This window comes from Anser anser (genome assembly GCF_964211835.1).
Source record: "Anser anser genome assembly, chromosome: Z".
NCBI lineage: Eukaryota > Metazoa > Chordata > Aves > Anseriformes > Anatidae > Anser > Anser anser.
In genome coordinates this window covers 52,301,448-52,321,805 of record NC_139723.1, presented here as the reverse complement: position 1 = coordinate 52,321,805, position 20,358 = coordinate 52,301,448, and the positions used below count along the sequence as shown (strand labels likewise).

Here is a 20,358-nt window from a genome sequence, read left to right as displayed (position 1 = left end):
AAATTCACATCTATGGCATGCACATTTAACATTCAGGCCATAAAAGCATATTCAGATCAACATTACAGTGTATGTAATATTTGCTCTAACTTGAGTACTATGCAGCATGGATGGACACATTGGATTTGCTGTGCACTTACAGAGCTATAGGGACAAATGTTATACTCTGTCATTTCTTAACACACTGGACAGTGGTGATATCACCTAAGCCCTTAACAGAGTGTACAAGTTTTGTTGTATCAAGGAGAATCACAGTATAAAAGAAATAAAAGTTGTAATAAAAGATCTACATGATAGAGTTGGCATTGCCGTATCAAACAGTACAATAAATGCTTCAGATACATATTCTTTCACAGACTTGTTGTTGCTGAGAGCAGTTACAACTTTTCTTGACGATTAATGAAACAATCAAAGACACACCTAACTCTTTTTCAACACCATTGATACATAGTGGAGACCCATTCTAGGTTATGGTCTGAATTCATATTCAAGAAATTAAAGGTGACAAAAAATAAGGCTTAACAAACAAACACAAGGACAGTTTGTAATTGACCTGTTTTGATCTTTGTCCTGTTACCTTTACATGAGGTCGACTCCTTCATACTTGCAGTCACTGTCTCATTTCTGTACATCTTATGTGAAGAGTTACCAAAAGTTTTAATTTTACATTTACTGAATGATGGCAGCCAACTTTACAGAATATGCTAAGGCAATCCCTGTTAACCACACATACATCTAGCTTTCATGTTGGAACTTTGCACAAACCTTCATGTTAGGCTCCTAGACAGTATGAATTTACCTTAAAATGGCTCTTCTGCCATCTGGATTTGAAGGAAAATTAATTCTGGGAACTGTATCAAAACCATAGTAATCTATTAGCCAGTTCTTTATCATTGCAATATCATGGATAAAAATATATTAGAAAAGCTGTCAAAGATGGCAGTCATGAAGGAGACTTTCTGGTAACCAGTTCTTGGATATTTTGTTTGAAGTGGATGGTACTTCTCCTATGTTGCCTTTCCTCCAAAGAGATAGCATTACAAACTTCGGTGTTGCATTGAGCAGAGGGTGTTCAGTTCTGTGCGTTCTACTCAGGTAAGACTACTTAGGTAAGGTCTACTTTCTGTGTAACCCAGAGAAAGACTACTGGCAGGGAAAGCAGTGCCACATCTCCGTATGGCAGCTGAAGAGGAGAGATGGGGCAAGAAGCAGTAGGCAGAGATTGTCCTGTCGCCAGCAAACAGATGATCCTGCTAACAGGGGTGGGTGAGTGCTGCTGCATGGGAAACTTCTGGTCTGCTCATCTGTATTAGGTATGTGTCATTTTCTGAAATAAAATGTGTGAGAAATACTGTCTATGAAAGGCTTTTGCTCAGGAGCCTGTGCTCTCTAAAGCCTGGAATAAATTACATGTATAGTCCACAGAAGGATTGCTTAAGACTATAAGTGAAAAGATTTGGGGATGGAATTAACTTTCCTGCAGAAGAAAGGACAGAATCTCAATATTTCTTACTATACTGTTCTTCATTAGTAGTCATTATGTTTTACTTCCCTTTTAGCTCCCTACAGGGGGTCAGAGGGGAGCAAAAGTTCTTTGAAGCACTACAGAACCACAGAGAGACATGATTATCATCAAACTGAACAGAAAACAAAACAAAACAAAACAAAAAGAAGCACTATTGGTGTACAGTGGATGGAAAATATTTAATTTTTTCCAAAAATAAGGAAAAGGCAACAGATAGTAGGATGACTGACAAGGCCACATACCGACTGGCAAAAAAAAGGTAACTGTGCAGATACTGACAGCATTTATGGAATACAGTCTGAAGAGCACAGAAGTTAGAGACTACAGTAGCATACAGTGTAGGTTCAAAGAACTGGAGGAGGAGAGAAGCTGCCAGGATAGGTATGGATTTGTTGATACTGCTGAATAGGAGGAGATGGAGGCCCAACTCCTGGAAAATTAGGATGGCCCATTAAGCAACATAGCCCTAGGAGTAAGTCAGGTAACAATTAAAGGAGAAGAAACAGGGACATATTATTTGTACTGCTGATCATGATGAAGAAATGAGCAAAAGGAAGAATAAAGATTAGAAACAGCACATTTCTAATGTGTAGAACAGCATTTTTCTGGAAGGGAAAGTAAAAATCAAGAAGAGGGTGTAGTTAAATAAAAGCGCCAGAAGGAAGGAAATAAAGACTAGCATGATCTTTGTCTTGGGGTCTAATGTCTCATAGTCAGAATAAAATTCTCCAGTTCCAAGGAACAAAACCACATAGCTGAAGTTTTATTAACCATATGAAGAAAAAGAGTATGAAGGTAGTGGGCCTGCTGTTCAGTAAGGCTGCAACTGATATTACTGTCTAGGTATGGGCCCAAGATTAGAAAACAACAACAACAACAACAACAACAACAAAACACTCTATTTTCACTATGGATAATATGGTAGGACCAGGACTGAAGAAAGAGGCAGAGAACAATTGTTCCGTCCCTAGAAACAGTAAGATGGGTAAGGGGAGAAAAAAAGAGCAAATGAATAACATGCATGCAAGCCAATTTGCTGTAATTTTGGTTATGTGAGCCACAATTTCTCTTGCAATTCCTCATCAATGTAATTGATACTATTTATTTGGATATATATTAAAGCATCAATGCAGTACTGAAGGAAATGACTTTGCCTTCTGTTTTATTTTCGTATTTGGTTTTATTACATTGAATGCTGACAAAGATGGGTAAGTGAATCCATTTGGTAAGTGATTCAGGGACTGTATATTTACATGAACTTTTGTGTGAAGTTAACAACGAAATACATAGCTTTTTGTTACTTTGGTTACTAGAATATAACAGAAAGAGTACTTCTGTAAGCAGCACTCCTCTGTATATAATCCTATATAAATGTATTATCTGTTATTGTGGTTTAACCCGGTCGGCAGCTAAACACCACACAGCCGTTCGCTCACCCTCCCCCCTCCCTCTCTGGGATGGGGGAGAAAAACGGGAAAGTGAAGCCGGTGAGTTGAGATAAAGACAGTTTATTAAGACAGGAAAATAATATTAATAATAGTACTACTACTACCACTACCACTACTACTACTACTACTACTACTAATGTGTACAAAACAAGTGATGCACAGTGCAATTGCTCACCACCCGCTGACCGATGCCCAGCCTATCCCCGAGCAGCCGGCCCCCCCACCCAGCTAGCCACCCCTATATATTGTTTAGCATGACGTCAGATGGTATGGAATACCCCTTTGGCCAGTTTGGGTCAGCTGTCCTGGGTCTGTCCCCTCCCAGCTTCCAGCTTCTGCTGCACCCCCAGCCTGCCTGCTGGCAGGACAGAGCGAGAAGCTGAAAAGTCCTTGGCTTGGTGTAAGCACTGCTCTGCAACAATTAAAACATCAGCATGTTATCAGCGCTCTTCTCATCCTAATCCAAAACATAGCACCCTACCAGCTACTAGGAGGAAAATTAACTCTGTCCTAACTGAAACCAGGACATATATCCACCCCTTATTCCATACCATTTATGTCATGCTCAGGTTACACTCTTTCCAATACATTCTAATTAATCACCATTTTCATCTATGGTATATAACAATCATGGTAGTGATGACACACAGTATTATATAATAATTAACATACTGCAATTCAACTCATGGGCTATTCTCACCCAGTATCAAATCCCCTTGAGGTACACACCGGACCTCCCCATTCTTTTGCATTACCCACCAAGTGCGTCCAGGTCCCTGAGCAAAAGCAATCCCACGAATGGGTTTGCCTTTTCCTGAGGGAGGAGTAGCCCAGACTGTTTTACCCAGCATGTTTCTTACGTGCACTACAGGTACTTTATCCCCTCCTACAACACGTAACAGGTTTGATTGGGCAGGTCCAGCTCGGTTGGCAGATCCCCTGGTATTGACTAACCAGGTGGCCTTTGCCAAATGCGAATCCCAATTTTTGAATGTCCCAGCACCCATTGCTTTCAGTGTAGTCTTCAACAGTCCATTGTATCGTTCAACTTTTCCAGAGGCTGGTGCATGATAGGGGATGTGGTACACCCACTCAATACCATGTTCTTTGGCCCAAGTGTCTATAAGATTGTTTCGGAAATGAGTCCCATTGTCTGACTCAATTCTCTCTGGGGTGCCATGTCGCCATAGGACTTGCTTTCCAAGGCCCAGGATAGTGTTCCGGGCGGTGGCATGGGGCACAGGATATGTTTCCAGCCATCCGGTAGTTGCTTCCACCATTGTAAGTACGTGGCGCTTGCCGTTGCGGGTTTGAGGGAGTGTGATGTAATCAATCTGCCAGGTCTTTCCATATTTATATTTCAGCCATCGTCCTTGATACCGAAGAGGCTTTGACCGTTTGGCTTGCTTGGCTGCAACACATGTTTCACAGTCATGAATAACCTGTGCTATAGTGTCCATGGTCAGGTCCACCCCTCGATCACGAGCCCATCTGTATGTTGCATTTCTACCTCGATGGCCTGAGGTGTCATGGGCCCATCGGGCTATAAATAATTCACCTTTATGTTGCCAGTCCAGGTCCACCTGAGCCACTTCAATCTTAGAAGCCTGATCCACCTGCTGGTTGTTATGACGTTCTTCAGTAGCCCGATTCTTGGGCACATGAGCATCTATGTGGCGTACCTTTACAACCAGGTTCTCTACCCGGGCAGCAATATCTTGCCACAGTGCAGCAGCCCAGATGGGTTTGCCCCTGCGCTGCCAGTTGATCTGCTTCCATTGCTGTAACCACCCCCACAGGGCATTTGCTACCATCCATGAATCAGTATAGAGATAGAGAACTGGCCACTTTTCTCGTTCAGCAATATCTAAAGCCAGCTGAATGGCTTTCACTTCTGCAAACTGACTCGATTCACCTTCTCCCTCAGCAGCTTCTGCAACTCGTCGTGTAGGACTCCATACAGCAGCTTTCCATCTCCGATGCTTTCCCACAATACGACAGGACCCGTCAGTGAACAGGGCATATTTCTTCTCATTTTCTGGCAGCTTGTTGTACAGTGGGGCTTCTTCAGCACGGGCCACCTCCTCCTCTGGTAATATCCCAAAATATTTGCCTTCTGACCAGTCCATAATAACTTCCAAGATTCCTGGGCGACTGGGGTTTCGTATTTGAGCCCGCTGAGTAATCAGTGCAACCCACTTGCTCCATGTAGCATCAACTGCAGCTCGATAGGCATAGGCCAGACCCCAGCATGCTACAGTGATTTGTGTCTCTTTGGAACTGCCAGAGTCATGACACCCTTTTTTCAAGCATTCTACCAGTTTTTTAGGATTTTGCAGTTGTTCAGGGGTGAATTTCCAAAACACTGGAGGTGCCCACTGCTCTAGAAACCTGCCCATATCCTCCCACACTCCCTGCCACTCACAACTAGCCCGCCTCAGGACAGATCTCTGGATGAGATTCCTAAGTAGTTGTTTAACCTTAAACAAAACCTGAAGCGCATTCAGGAGACATAACAATAACACCATGCTACTCTGAACGTCCCAAGGATATTCAACATCTTGGAGAACTGTCGTAACTAGCTTGGAGAATAAGAGGGTGGTGAAGGAGAAAGGGAGAGTGAACAAGTAGGAAAAAATATCTTCCCCTGTCCCCTCCACAGATTGGCTCCCTGATGAAAAAAGGCAATAGGTGTAATTGTTAATAGTTTCCAAGATATGGTTTCCAAAGTATAGAGTCGACGACATTGTTGAGTACAAATACCAGGTTAGGGTCATGACCAGAAATTTTTTCATATCATAAGCCATTGTTACACCGCACAGTACCATAACGATCTTAAACCAGGGCCCAGAAAGGATAAACAGCATGACAGTGAGCACATACAGTAAGTAACGTGCTATAAAACTCAATTTGGAAAACAGGCACAGCAGACTTGAGATTAAAGCAACCAACATTGTGACTAGCAACTATCAAGCAGGTATTATACCAATTTTAGTTTAACACACTCTGGTCAGATTTGTCGTTATCTCAACTCTTCAAGCCCCGCGTTGGGCACCAAAAGGACTGTTGTGGTTTAACCTGGTCAGCAGCTAAACACCACACAGCCGTTCGCTCACCCTCCCCCCTCCCTCTCTGGGATGGGGGAGAGAAACGGGAAAGTGAAGCCGGTGAGTTGAGATAAAGACAGTTTATTAAGACAGGAATATAATAATAACAATAATAATAATAATAGTGATAATGATAATAGTATTAATAATAATAATGTGTAAGAAACAAGTGATGCACAATGCAATTGCTCACCACCCGCTGACCGATGCCCAGCCTATCCCCGAGCAGCCGGCCCCCCACCCCGGCTAGCCACCCCTATATATTGTTTAGCATGACGTCAGATGGTATGGAATACCCCTTTGGCCAGTTTGGGTCAGCTGTCCTGGGTCTGTCCCCTCCCAGCTTCCAGCTTCTGCTGCACCCCCAGCCTGCCTGCTGGCAGGACAGAGCGAGAAGCTGAAAAGTCCTTGGCTTGGTGTAAGCACTGCTCTGCAACAATTAAAACATCAGCATGTTATCAGCGCTCTTCTCATCCTAATCCAAAACATAGCACCCTACCAGCTACTAGGAGGAAAATTAACTCTGTCCTAACTGAAACCAGAACATCTGAATAAAGAGAATTTTCATCTGAATAAACTTTAAACCAGTATTTGTACAGAGGTACTTCTTAATAGGAGAAGAAACCCATTAAAATGATGAAAAAAAAAAAAAGCCAGATCACACTCTCTCAATAACTGGGCCGGATAGGATGCCAGGATGCCAGCTATTGACTTAGTCTGGGATAACAGAATATTAAATCTTCGTCTGTACCAAGGCATAATATATCTTTTGGAACTCTTATGTAATTTATTTCCTATATTCAAAAAATAACAACCCTATTTAAGGGCAGAAGACCTATCTTCATGTAACCATGTTTTTTTTTTTTTTTAACCTACTGGGATGAACTACTGTATTTGTCTGAAATTTTCTTGCATAACTATTGCCCTTTAAACATTTCTCTTTTTCCATTGGTGTCCTCCAGGCATTGAAGCATTGTTATTTTCTGCCTCTCCTACAGGACTTGATGACTGGTCAAACATAGGCCTTCTAATACCTCCCACTACTTTGCAGATTATTTTCTATATGTATTTACTATCTGGTAAAATATTTCCAAAAGTAAAGGTCAAGCCTCTCTCTGTACAATGGTAGAACAGGGAAAACGGACAATGACTGAGAATGTTTGCTTGCTGAAATCAGTTAGGGGAGCACAAGTGCGACCTTGGTCCCACAAACAACATTTCATCTTTGATATAAATTAATATAATGGCTATTTCCTCTAAGATGATTGCTGAAATAATAATAGTTTTTTATTTATTTATTTTTTTTTTTTTTTGTGAAGCACGAGGTCAGAAACACCCCCTGATAAATACTGTGTGATTGGGTAAGTACTTGTATCAGGCTGAATGACACTCATCTGTTAGGTTACATTTCCTCGGTCTATTCTGATACCAAGAGGTTTCAGAATGAAGAGGGTTATCTTGACATGGCAGACTCGTGTCTTATTAACACTGACAAAAATGTTCAAAATACTATCTGAGCAAGGTACAGCATTAGCACCAAACTTCCAAAATTTGCCTCAAAAATCAAGGTATTTGGCAGCACTGCTACAACATGTGCAAAATACAGGTAATAATAGAGTAAGTGTTATACGTGATAGATTTTTCTGATATGCCTGAGTAGTGTTCCCTGTCTATAACAGAGTAAAAAAGAATTATGCACATAGATACCAAGAATTCATAGACTGTAAGTTACTGGGAATTCCTGAAGGTTATACAACTACCATCATCTAGCAAATAATGCTACAACATTTTAGGAAGTTACTGTCTTCAGTGGCTTATTCTACACTTTGTCTAGAAGCTTTCATTACCGTGTAAGCTATGTCCAGCTGCAGGGAGCTGGAGATGGCTAAGATTATATTTTAAACTGCTGCCGCTAGATTATCCTGAAGTTGTTTATGAAAACACTAACACCTAAATTAACTCTGACCTAGGATTCTCATAAACGACATCTCAGATAAAGGACCGAACATAGCAAGGTATGATCTAGATCATGAAACAGCGCCAGAAAGAACATGCAGAAGATCAGAGCAACTCCAAGATCAGATCACTTTAAGCATACTTTTAAAATAGAGTAAGTGGTCAGTAGCTGTGTGGTCAGGATGCAGGATTGGTCTGGGGAGACATGGCAACCAGACACTAGGAACATGAAGTCTTAACTGAGAAAAGTACAAAAACAGAGCTAGTTTGCAAGGTGAGACTACACATATCGTCTCTTTGCTCTTATACGTATATCTCTATCCTATATACCTATATACCTATCTTATACATATATCCTGGAGTAAAGTGAAGGTGACTCTTCTCAGGATCTAACAGCTGTCTCAGTGATATATTTCCTTTATACTTTAAATAGCCTCAGTATATAATATATATATTATAATATAAATGTTTCAGTGGCCATTAAAGAAGCAAAAAATATTAATATCAGTTCTTTACTACTTTTTCTAGTCTTCATTGGTGTCTTTCTACCACTGATTGGGTAGTGAAACCAAGTTAGATTTTTTTTTTTAACAAGAGATACCTAGTGTAACCTATACTAACTGTCCAAAAAAACACAGGGCAGAATTGAAACAAAACAGTGCTTTTCGGCTTTTGAATTCTTAGATCACATGTGGGTCACATTTCTGTACTGCTGTGAGGGAGAGAAGTGCTAAAAGCAAAAGAAGAAACAACCCAGAAATTCTTAAGCAATCAAAGAACTTCAGAAGTGGTTTAGAGGAAAGTAACAATAACATTGAGCCTGCAATAAAATTGGTAGAGCTGGCAATAATTAAGTTTCATTTTATGAAAAGAACTAATGGAATGTAATAATTCTTGGCAAACCACTCTAATAAAATGTTATTTATTTACCTTCATACTAAAATTAAAAATTAAACGTAGAAAGAATTCTGTTCTTATTTACTTTTGTGAAAGCTGAGTATGATCCGATCACTGTCTGCCCATTCCACAAATCAGGAAGAATGAAAAGCTCTCTTCTGAACTTTCACTGCCTGACTTCAGAAAGTAATTAAACTTCTTTTACATGTTTAAATCAATTTTTATCTTGTGACCCTTACTGGCGTACAACTGCTGAGGAAATTTACAGAAAAAATCAAACATATTTATGGAAATTTGTATTAAAAAATATTCATTTCTGTGAGAGTATATTTTGTTTCTGAATATATGCCAGAGATTTTTTCTTGTGGTCTGCACTATAACAATTCTTTATATTTGAAAAATGCAGGTGTTTATGTAGTATTTATTATTAAATATTTTTTGTCTTTAAAGGAAGAAATTCTGTTCAGTAAAAAGTGTCTGAAAACTTAAATCAACAGACACAGAGTCTCACTTTGTTACTCTAAACTCAACCACAGTAGGAAAGGAAAGTTCAAAGTTACAGCTTTGCACCGCTGCCAAAACACACCAGCCCTATCTCACTGGATTGAATCAGTTGAGTCCCACTGTGATGATGGAGTTCAGGCTGCAAGAAGAGTTCATGTTGGGCTGACTCTGCAGTACCACCCTAGAATGCAATGTGCAGTATCTATTTTGTATTCCCTTGGGCTGGGAATTTATAGCAAACATTGCTTTTGGGAACAGTGTTAGCAGCTGAAATACTGCGGCACAGAGTGGCCTCCAGTAACTCTTTGCTACTACCACAGTGCAGGCAGATAATAAAAACAGGATCTTGCCTGTTCATCTGAAGCAGTTTCTGAATTGTCAATTTAAGTGATAGCAAATAACTGTTACTTCAGTTTGTTGGTCAACTGAGACAAAGATATTTACACAGAATTTGAAGTAAGGATATCCAACAAGATAACTGAGGCAAAAAGAATATTATACTGAGATGGCAAAAAAAAAACCAAAACAAACAAAACAAACAAATAAACAAAAACCACAAATCACCCACCATCCTTATCTTAGAGTGGGAGCAGATATCTACTTCTTAAGAAGCTAGTACCAGTAAAAGAACACTAGTATAAGTAGAATGATGAAGCTAGAGCTAGAGGAAGAGTTTTAGATTCTGCAAATGTTTTTTGACTAAACTTCCAGTGCTTATATTTTGTTCCAATTTGTTTGTTTTCCTAAGGTCTTTTTTTTCTTTCTTTCTTTCTTTCTTTTTTTTTTTTTTCTTTTAAGACAATATGAATTGTTAAACAAAGACCTGAAAATCATATGCCTTGGCTCTGTTCTGAGTAAAAACACTGCTGGGTTCTGATTTACGCTCTATTTAATAAACGTAGCTTTATCTGCTGCACACTTTTGGGTAAACGAGTGAACCTGAATATACCTTAACGTCCTTGCTATTTAAAAGGAGGTGAACTATACATAAATGAATTTTGCAGCTTGCCTTAAATATTCACATTAAAGCTTCTGTTCACAATTCTGTTATTTCTGAACGTTATAAATTGAAAATGTAGCAATTTATTAAAAATCCAAGCTGAAATTCTTATTCAATTATATGAAATTCTTATTTAATTACTTAATCCTAGTACATAATTTTTTGATCTGTCCATGGTTGGAAAATTAGTATTTTCCAGTGCACTGCTCACCAGTGCACAATACTAAAAGTGACAAACTGCTGCAAAACTGATTTCTAACATATAAAAGGGGTCTACTGTGAGGCTCTTTGGTATGTTTGCAGCCTTGTGTTGTATGCACGTGCATGAATGCAATGGGATGGTAAGACTGAGGATGTGTAGGTGTACATTCCCAGCTGCTGTCCCCAGGGTTAGGGAGAGTCTCATCCATGTCCTCTGTATACTCTGCGCAGTTTGGGTGGTCGTGGACTGAGTTGTCCCTTCCAGCAACCACTCCTCGGGTTAAGAAGGGTATCATGTCTCACTCCGTGAGCTTGGGTGGCCATGTACTCTTCACACCCTCTGTCAGGGTGATGGAACTCAGCTTTCCATTTTCCCATCCATAACCAGGTGACTCTCCCAGTTGGTCTATGACACAGGCTATACACCACATGTAAGGTCAAATCTCCACTCCTTCCTGAGGCCTGATTTTCCTAAGAATCAAATTAACAGCAAGACAATCAACTCCCAAGGCTCAACTAAACCCACCTCCTCTCTTACTGCAACACAAACCCAATCGCCCTCTGCCAGGGCAGCCAAACTCTGAAGACTGCTTCCTCCTCTTAATTACTTCCAGCTGCTAGTCCCTTCCTCTAGGCTTCTTGTTGCTGGCAGGTGCTATGGGGTGGGGCACATTTCATCCCCACATCCAGCACGCTGTTAACTGCCTCCTTCCTCAGTGCCTTGTTCCCTTGACGTTCCCCAAGTTACATTAAAGTTCTGTGTTCAGTGTCGTGAAGAGTGCAATGTCTCAGCCTATGACCTAATTTAAAAGGCAATGGAGAACTGCAGCCTTCGTGGTTGCAAAGGAAGACATTCTTCTGATGCAGTGCTAGACGGCCCTTGGGCAATATGGAGCACTGACTCTGGGGGACGCAGACTGCCTCTCTTGTTGGCGCTTATATACCAGGCATGGTGTGTAGTAGAGAAGTATGAACTAAGTCCAAAGTGAACTTCCTCAAGAAGCTGCATCCTTGGGACTATGATAAACTCTGGGAGGCTTTTTTGGTTTTAGCTCTTGCCTTTCTAGGAGCAGATCAGACATCTGTTACCTTCTTGCTCTCCTTGTGAGATCGTGAGATGACAAGGACACTTTTTTTTGCATTGAGCAAAAAGGGAGAGGTGCTACCAGTGGTCCTCTGAGTCCCTGTGCCAGCTAGTCTAGACTCTACACTGACCTTGTCCAACATCGATTTCTACACTGTGCATATTCTATTGAATATATTGTAATGGTAGGAATGAGGTTCAAAGTTGTATCTTTTATTAGATGCATTGGAAAAATGTGCAGATTTGATCAAATACTTACTTTACCAAGTTGTTGCACTTAAACAGTTTTCTGCTCTCTTAGTTTCAACAAGTGGTATAATACCACATATAACTGTTTCCTACAAACCTTTCCACTTTTATATCTGATTACCACTATAGCATGAAGAGTTTTGGGATGTAACATACATTATTTACAGCCATCGCAAGAGTGAAAAGGATGTTCTCTGTTCCACTGAATGCATAGAAAAGCTGGCTTATAGCTATTCTATTAAAAAACAAAACAAAACAAACAAACAAAAAAACCACCACCACCACCACCACCAACAGAAAACACAAACCAAAATCACAAAATCCAAACAACTAGAACCTTGACTTCAAGCGCGTATGATCTGAATTCATTGTCTAAACAAGACTTAACATTTTTCTAAGGTTACAATATGTTCCTGAAGAACATAAATTACGAAAATCTTGAAGATACAGCCAAAAGCTACTAGAAATAATTTCAGCAACTTTGGCTTCTCTTGCTTACTGTAGCTGAAAAGCAGTTTCCAGAAAGGACCTCTTTGATGATGCTGTTTCTTGTCAAACTACTGGGGTGGACAAGAGTGGTCAACATAAAGCTCCTAGGAGATATACAAATTCCGTAGCAGAAAATGTTAACACTTCTAATTAAAATCAGAACAGTGACAGCACCTTTTGTTTAAAACAAGATATGAATGCTCTCATATACTTGCATTTCTTGAATTCTAATAATGCAGTATGGAGGGTTGCCACAGTAGATGGAATAATGTTTTACTTTATGTTTAGGTAAGGATAGGAAACAGGCAAACAGGAAAGAAAGAAATGAGGTGATCAAGAGTAATTGCAACATATTTGTTATGTGAACACTTTTCAAAGAAAGACACGGAATTTCCCAACTGCAAAAAAACCTAACCTAACCTAACCTAACCTAATCTAACCTAATTAAAAAAAAACAAAACAAAACAAAACAAAACTGAAAGAAAACAAAAAAACTAACCAACAACCAAACAAATAAACAAAAAAAAACAAAGCACCAAACAAAATGTTAATGTTTCCTGTCACAGCAGTAACATAGTGAACACTTTTATTTGTATACCTTTAATTTTTTTTTTTTATCTGACAAAAGCCATATCAACTGAATTTCAGTTCTGTAGTATAACTGTGTCTATTGAGAGACCTTCTGCAAGTGGGAAAACCACTAAAGGATGAATCTTTTCTCAGGCCATGTACAGGGAAAATTTCATGTGTTGAGCCTGTGCCAACTAAATTTTTCTTTTTCATTAGTAAAATATGGAATCCAAAGTGAAGTATTTAGACCTGGAAGAATTTTGCCTAATATTCTCATATGTTTGATAGCTGTAAATGCAGGTGTTCCAAAATCATAAGATTTTTGAGAAAGGTGATGTACAAAATGCTCCAAGACAAGGCAAGGTCTCCACAATCATCAAAGCTCGCCAACTGCATGTTTTAAGTTTTAAAAAATATTCTAAGAATTATCATGAATCCTATTTGGGTTAATAACTTGAAACTTTATAGAGTGACATAACTTATGAAATGGCAGTTAAGGAATTGTGAAGGTATACAAAAATATCACATTTATGAAAGAATATTCTGTCTATAAGAGTCAATTGTGTACTTAGAGTGATGAAGTTGTGTTTACCGTAATGGCTTATGCATTCATTTCCCTTCTAAGTTATAGGGCAGTTAAGGAATTGTGGCTTTCTGTTTTGTGCTGTGTCAATCTGTGAACCAAACCCCTGTAACGTCTGAATCTTTTCAGCTAAACTTTGAATGACCTTGTACTTGGAAAATGTTTTTAAATCCTGTTTAGTCATTATACTTGTTCAGTAGCTAATCCAAGTACTTTGTTTTGCAAGTAAAGTTAGCTTCTTGTTGCCCACGTGTAATAGGGAACATATGGTCAAGGGGACAATGATAAAAATATTAGGAAATAAATAGATGAAAAGTTAAAAAAGACGGTTATTATGAGGTGGGGATGTGGAAAAAGTGAAAGCTACATATTAAATTGCAATGGGATAGCTTAAGGGAAAAGAAAAAAAAAGTTATGCCCCTTAAAAAAAGGAAAGGTAAAAATGTAAACACATTACAATTATGGCAGGATAGTCATTATAGTTATGTGAGCATGTAATAACACATAAAGATAAATAATTGAAGGTGTAAGATTCTAACGGGAAACACGATATTGATCATGTAGTTGCTGAATCTTACACCTACATATAACGGGACAGAGAATACTCAGATGTGGTGTCTCATCTTTACATTTACACCAATAACTCCACAGATAATAATTTCAGTCATAATAAAAATACTTTTATATACAATTAATAATGTAAAGCATATTTTGGCTTTGACTAGTCACTTTCTTATCCTTCTGAGAAGGCATTGAGCTCATTGTGCTGCAAAAACCAACTTCCAAAACCAAAGGCATCACCAAGGTCTTTTGTCAGAGCCATGGGAGGAAGGACTGGACATTTTAATGTATGTTCTAACTCCCATGATGTATAAACCTCCTTCACCTGTCTGCATGGTAAGAATTTTGTGTTTTGCCACAGTGGTACATTCACGGCAACTTTTCTGAAATCTGTGGAAACGTGATGATGGAGGGGAAAAGGCACACATCTTAGATGTGAAAACAGTCCTATGGCAAGGTGGATACTGTTGAAATGCAATTCAATTGGTGGTCTTTCCCAGGCTAAAGACATCCCTAACTTCTTTTTTACTTTCAGCTTCTTTTTTCATGTGTTTGGGAAAAGTTCTAGACTTTTCTTGTACTTTGTTTCTCATGGCCACTATAGGAAACTTGCAAAGATCTGTTTTGGCAACACCGTTTAACCCTTTATTTCAAAACTTGCTGTTACACAAGCGTTCTGGATTTAAGACCGGGACGTGCACACTCCCGAATATTCCAAAAGATCTAACGGCCCTTCCACGGCTTCCCTCACTTCCAGCTGTAGGGTCTGAGACCCAACTCAAGCAATAAACCCCGACGATCAGCCCAAGCGATACAAGTCCGGACGTTCCCGCACCTCAGGACGGGCAGGAATGTGTCGGCCCCCCACTTGTGAGGCAGCAGCCGCTACCCCGTGACGGGAGAAGGGTGCGGCAGCCCTGCCCCGCCCTGCCGGGTGCCAGCCCCTGTCAGCGGGCAGCGCGACGCTGCCGCACCCCGACCCTCCCGGCGGCCGTTGGCGCTGACAGCGCTTGGCACTAACGGCCGCCGCAGGCGTCGCGCGGCTGCTGCGCATGCGCGGCCGCTCCGCTCGGGCGGGCGAATTCAAACGCGCCCTCGCGGCCCTGCTCGTTGTCGGGGTAGCGGCTGCTCTGACGTCATCGCGCCGCGTCCTCCTTCGCTCCGCTTTCCGGCGCTGGCGGCGAGCGGGGAGCAGCGGAGGGGAGCGGGGCGGAGGGGGGCAAAGTTTTACGCGCCCACCCGCCCGCTCGCCCCCGCCGCGCCGCTCCCATGGCCTCGGCGCGCGCGGCCGCGTCGCGGGTGGCGCTGCTGGAGGACGAGCTGCGGGGGCTGGCGGAGGAGCTGAGCCGCTGCCAGGTGCGCCAGGGCGTGGCGGAGCGGGGAGCGCGGCGCGGAGCGGAGCGGAGCGGGCGGGACCCCCCCTGGGGACGCGGGTTCGAGACCCGCCGGCGGCGAGCAGGGAAGGAGGGAGAGGTGCGGGGAGGCCACAGCGCTGTTGCCGCCTCGCCTCGGCCCCCGTCCTCAGCACCTGTTAGGTGGTCCCGGGCTCGCTCTGGTGCCGCCGGGCCTGCGGGGCTGTTCCCCCCGCGGTGCCGAGGCACGGAGCGCTGCGAACCCCTGGGAAGCTGCCCACGCGAGGGGGTTACCTCAGGGGGTCTGAGCTGTCCCCCGCTGTGTGACTGAGTGTGCCCGAGCAGTTCCTCAGGTTTTACTAGCAGTCGCGGGCGTACTTTGAGGAGTTCCGCTCGGACAGACGTCTTTCAGACGTGCTTTCATCATTCCTCCTGTTCATCACTTGTGTTTGCTACTTACTACGTTGAAAGATGATAGCTGGCTGTTAGGATGAGGTACCGTCATGGCAATCTGCTCCAGCCAAACTAATCTAGAAGAGGGGAAGGTGATGTCTCATGCTGTAGTTGCTTTCTGACTCGCTCCCTCCGTGACAGCCCAAACAGTGCTGTGCTGTGTGGCTGGTCTGTTTAATTCCACAAAGGCCAGGGCACAGGCGTGTAGTCATACCTGTGAGCAGAAAACAGTGTCCACGCAGGAGTTAGTAGCTGTTTGTTGCTTCAGACAGCATCGGTGCACCTGCCAGCTGGTGCTGGTTGTGTTACAGGCCGAATCCAGACTTGGAAAAACTTGTTGTGTTGGAGAATTAAGGGGAAGGGGAGCTGTCAGTAAAAATCCTTTTTAGAAATACATAATAATGAATGGTTTGGGGAGATCTTAAATGTCCCACAGGAGAAGTTTAGAAAACTCTTTAATGATAATTGTTTCCCCTTCTCATCATGCAGATCTGCGGTATCAGATGACGTTTGGTGGAGGCGGAACAAAGATCCTCTGCTCATTTGCTAACTGAACATAAACTATGTGTTACTAAAACCTAGTAGCATAAAATGTTTCGGAGAACATTGTAAATAAGAGAAACTTTGAAGGAAACAGTACAAATTTAAATTTCCAATCACTTTCGTAGTGTAACTTGATGTACACAAATTAAGTATCCGATTCTCCTTTAGATTCATTCAATACATGTGCATTTCTACTTGTTCCTGGATTAGATGAAACCACTCCAATCATCTTAAAGTTAACACACAGAAACAATTTTAAATGTATTTCCTTTATAGTCTCATGCATATTATCCTATCGTTGTTGTGTCTTCTCTTGTGTCAGCTTTCTGAAAGGGAAGCAAGTGGAAAAAGAATACAGAAGTAGTTCCTGCATTTGAAAACAAAACACAGTCTGTGTTCAGCAGTAATCTCTTCAGCTCTAGGTTGAACCAAATATGTACGATCCTTCTAATAATAGTGTAGTGGATGCATGTCTTCAGCATTTATTTCAGGTTATTAATAAAATAGAAAGGGAATTGAAGCAGTAATATATAAGCAGATATTCTCTGAAAGCACTGCATTGTAGACATCCATGTGTTTACCGCATTACTAATCCATCAAGAAATGTAGGGAAACCTGTTAAAACCTATTTATGTGGTTTATGTAAGCATGAGAAGAAGGGAGAAAACAGATTTTATTCAATAAAAGAGGTGGTACCTAGTTAATTATGCAGCTTTTCCAAAGTAAGGTTTGTTGAAAACTATAAGTCACTTTCAAAGTTAGGTGAAGTTGCTCTGAATTCGGATGGGAACTAAAATAGACTTGAGTAATATTTTTCAACTGGTATAGCAGTCAACTAATAGCTGAAATATTCAAGAATGGTTAATCCATTTGAAGTTATTACTTCATTACAAACACTCTGTGCAAAGACAGATCCTTTAAATCATAAGTATATACAGGAATTGTTGATGTTGTGCTGTTCTAATTTCTTTACAGTTGAACAGGAAGTTGTTACTAACTGACTAACTCACTTACTGGAATTGTATTTTTTCTGCTGTGATTTACTTCCAGATGAAATTTAGGAAGATCTTCTGTGGTTCTTAAGTTCACCAAACACTTGTATGTTTTGCTAATCGGAATCATGTGGTTGTTTAAGTTGGAAGGGTTCTTCTGAGATCATCCGTTCCAACCCACCCTACTTGAGCAGGGTCAGCCAAGCAGGTTGCCCAGAATGGTGTCCACTCAGGTCTTGAATATTTCCACCGATGGAGGCTCTGCAACACTGCAAGGGCAACCTGTGCCCATCTGTAAAGACTGCACAATAAAAAAGCATGTTTCAGTTTCCATCAGGACTTTTCTTGTCTTTATGTTTTATTTTTTTTTTGGGTAGGGTTATCTAACTAAACAGGGGTTGTAGTCTGGAGGAGACTCAGGGGAGACCTTGTTGCTCTCTACAGCTACCTGAAAGGAAGGTGTGGGGAGCTGGGGGTCAGCCTCTTCTCACAGATAACTAGTGATAGGACTAGAGGGAATGGCCTCAAGTTGTGCCAGGGGAGGTTTAGGTTGGAAATTAAGAGACATTTCTTCTCAGAAAGAGTAGTCAGGCATTGGAAGGGGTTGCCCAGGGAGGTGGTGGCATCACCGTCCCTAGGGGTGTTTAGGGAAAGGTTGGACGTGGTGCCTGGGGACATGGTTTAGTGGGTGACATTGGTGGTAGGGAGATGGTTGGACCAGATGATCTTGGAGGTCTTTTCCAACCCTAATGATTCTATGATTTTGGAGACTACCTTAGCTGGCATTTTGAATAGAAGTGTTATGTAAATACACTCTCACTAATGTCTTTCTTCAGGTTAGCTTTTATTCCAGCAACTGGATAAAACTACATAAGCTTTTTTCTTCTAGGATTGTTGCACTCAAATACTAATAACCTGCCCTTCCAAAACAGACTTCCCAACTGAAATCTAGTTTAGCCTTACTGATATTCAAAATGTACCAGATCTAAGGTATTTTAGATATTAGCCTTTAGGTGTGTGTGTGTGTGTGTGTGTGTGTGTGTATATATATATATATATATACATACAATATGTGTGTGTATATATGTATGTATATATTGCAAAGGAGAAAAAGTAGTTTATCAAATAACCGAGGTTGAAAGTTTCCTTAGTTCCAGGGAAGACTAAACAAGTTTTTAGGAAATGGAGAGCTGTATATCCTACATCTAGGTAAAATCTGCCGAGCTTCTTTTCTACTTCTCCACGTCTCCTCGGGCTACTATATTTTCTGTCATATAAACTGCACTTCCAAAACAGTCTCGCCTCTGGGAACTGGAGTCTGCTGATGATGACTGCGTACATGGAAGGCATTTCTGGCTTATACAGCTCCTGAGTCTTAATGGAAGTGTTGAGCATGCTGGTCGCGTTCCGTTTAGCCGTAGTGCTCCAGGCTGCTGCCTCTCCTGCAACAGGATCGTGGAGTAGCTGGCCATTTCTCTCATCTGGTGTGGTAGCCCTTACCTTCTGGTTTAGGTTCTTTTTCCTCTCGACATCTTTTTGCCTTTTGAGGTAATGTTTTCAACCATGTAAAGGTACCTGCAGAGCCAAGTACGATGTTTTGAAGATTTCACTTTTTCCCCACCTTTTTTTTTTCCCCCAAAGCTAAGATTCTCCTGGTAAGTCTAGACCTTGGCAGCTTTTGGCTTGCAGTATTTGGTGTTTTCTTTAGTGCTCCTAATGACACTGGGCGCTTGAATCACAGTAAGTGGCTTCTTGAAGCTGAGCATGTGAGAAGTCTTCAACAACCATTTTTTTGTGTTTACTGTAAAAACTGATGTTGATTTGCAGCTCTGCAATGTAAATTGTAGAAAAAAATAAATATCTGAGGCATGTTTGCCTCTGGTATTATGCTGTTTGGGAAAATTACGATTGCTGTGTCTGCAGTAGAGCATTATATAATGATTTTAACAGTCATTTAATAAGCAAGTCTTAACTTAAGTGCCTCTCTTCTCCTAATTTTACTTGAGAATAACTTGAGTAATGGAGTAATTTTCCTGAACATGATTGGAAAGGAAACAAGGATATTTTTCTTTGGGACGTTGTTGTTCCAGTTCTGTGACTGGCTCAACATTGTTGGGGGATGATGGGAACGCAAAGGTCGAGCAGTAAGTTATAACACATCTGGTGTCTGTTATTTGCTTTAACTTCTGCAATCTATTTTGGGGTTTTTTACTTCTGCCTACCACCTAAATATCTTGAGAGCCTTCCATGGAAAATCTTTAACAGCTATGTCCTTATTCCTCCCTGGAGTTCTTGGCTCTGCTTGGTGTTTAAAAGATCTGGCCTGTGTTCTCCCCCGCTCCTTTTCCCTTGTGATTCTGTATGTTTTATTTTTATTTTATTTTTTTCCTGGGCAGATGGAGGTGTTGTTTTTTGCAAGTGTAGTTGCTTGTGGTAAAGGAAATCAGGGTGGCTTATATGTGGTTTTTATTTTTTTTTAAGGGGAATGATTTGCTGTATCTTTGGAAGCTGACTCTTTGAGCGGAGTTTCTGTGCCAAGAATATTTTTCTTTAGCTTTCATGTGCTTTCTCTTTAATCTTGTGAATACCTTAAAATAAACAAAAAACACACCTGGTGACTGTGTTAGAAATTGATTTGTAGTGTTTTCTGTAATTGATTTCTTGCAATCATTTTTTCTGTGGAAGCAGTTTCATTTGGTACTAAATAATATGCATTTGGAAAGCAGAAGATGTGCATCTTGGTAATCTTGCTGTCAGTCTCTTAACTGCTGAATTACATAGACTTCAATGCACCCAATTCCCTAACCAAAAGGATAGAAAAGATTCATTAAAATATCACGTAGT

At 41.0% G+C, this 20,358-nt stretch overlaps 1 protein-coding gene across 3 annotated transcripts in view; it reads left to right on the top strand.

Annotated features, from left to right (window-relative positions):
• Positions 1 to 14,591: 14,591 nt before the first annotated feature.
• The window catches only part of CNTLN (centlein), a 207,505-nt gene continuing 201,738 nt past the window's right edge, over positions 14,592 to 20,358 (top strand). For 2 of the 3 annotated variants that reach the window (XM_083818994.1, XM_083818991.1), the window contains exon 1: positions 14,594 to 15,530. In XM_083818994.1, coding sequence (XP_083675120.1) covers positions 15,444 to 15,530 — 87 coding nt within the window. In that variant the 5' untranslated portion in view covers positions 14,594 to 15,443. Of the gene's footprint in view, positions 15,531 to 20,358 lie in introns of all 3 variants that reach the window. The other variant, XM_083818992.1, reaches the window with a different exon arrangement.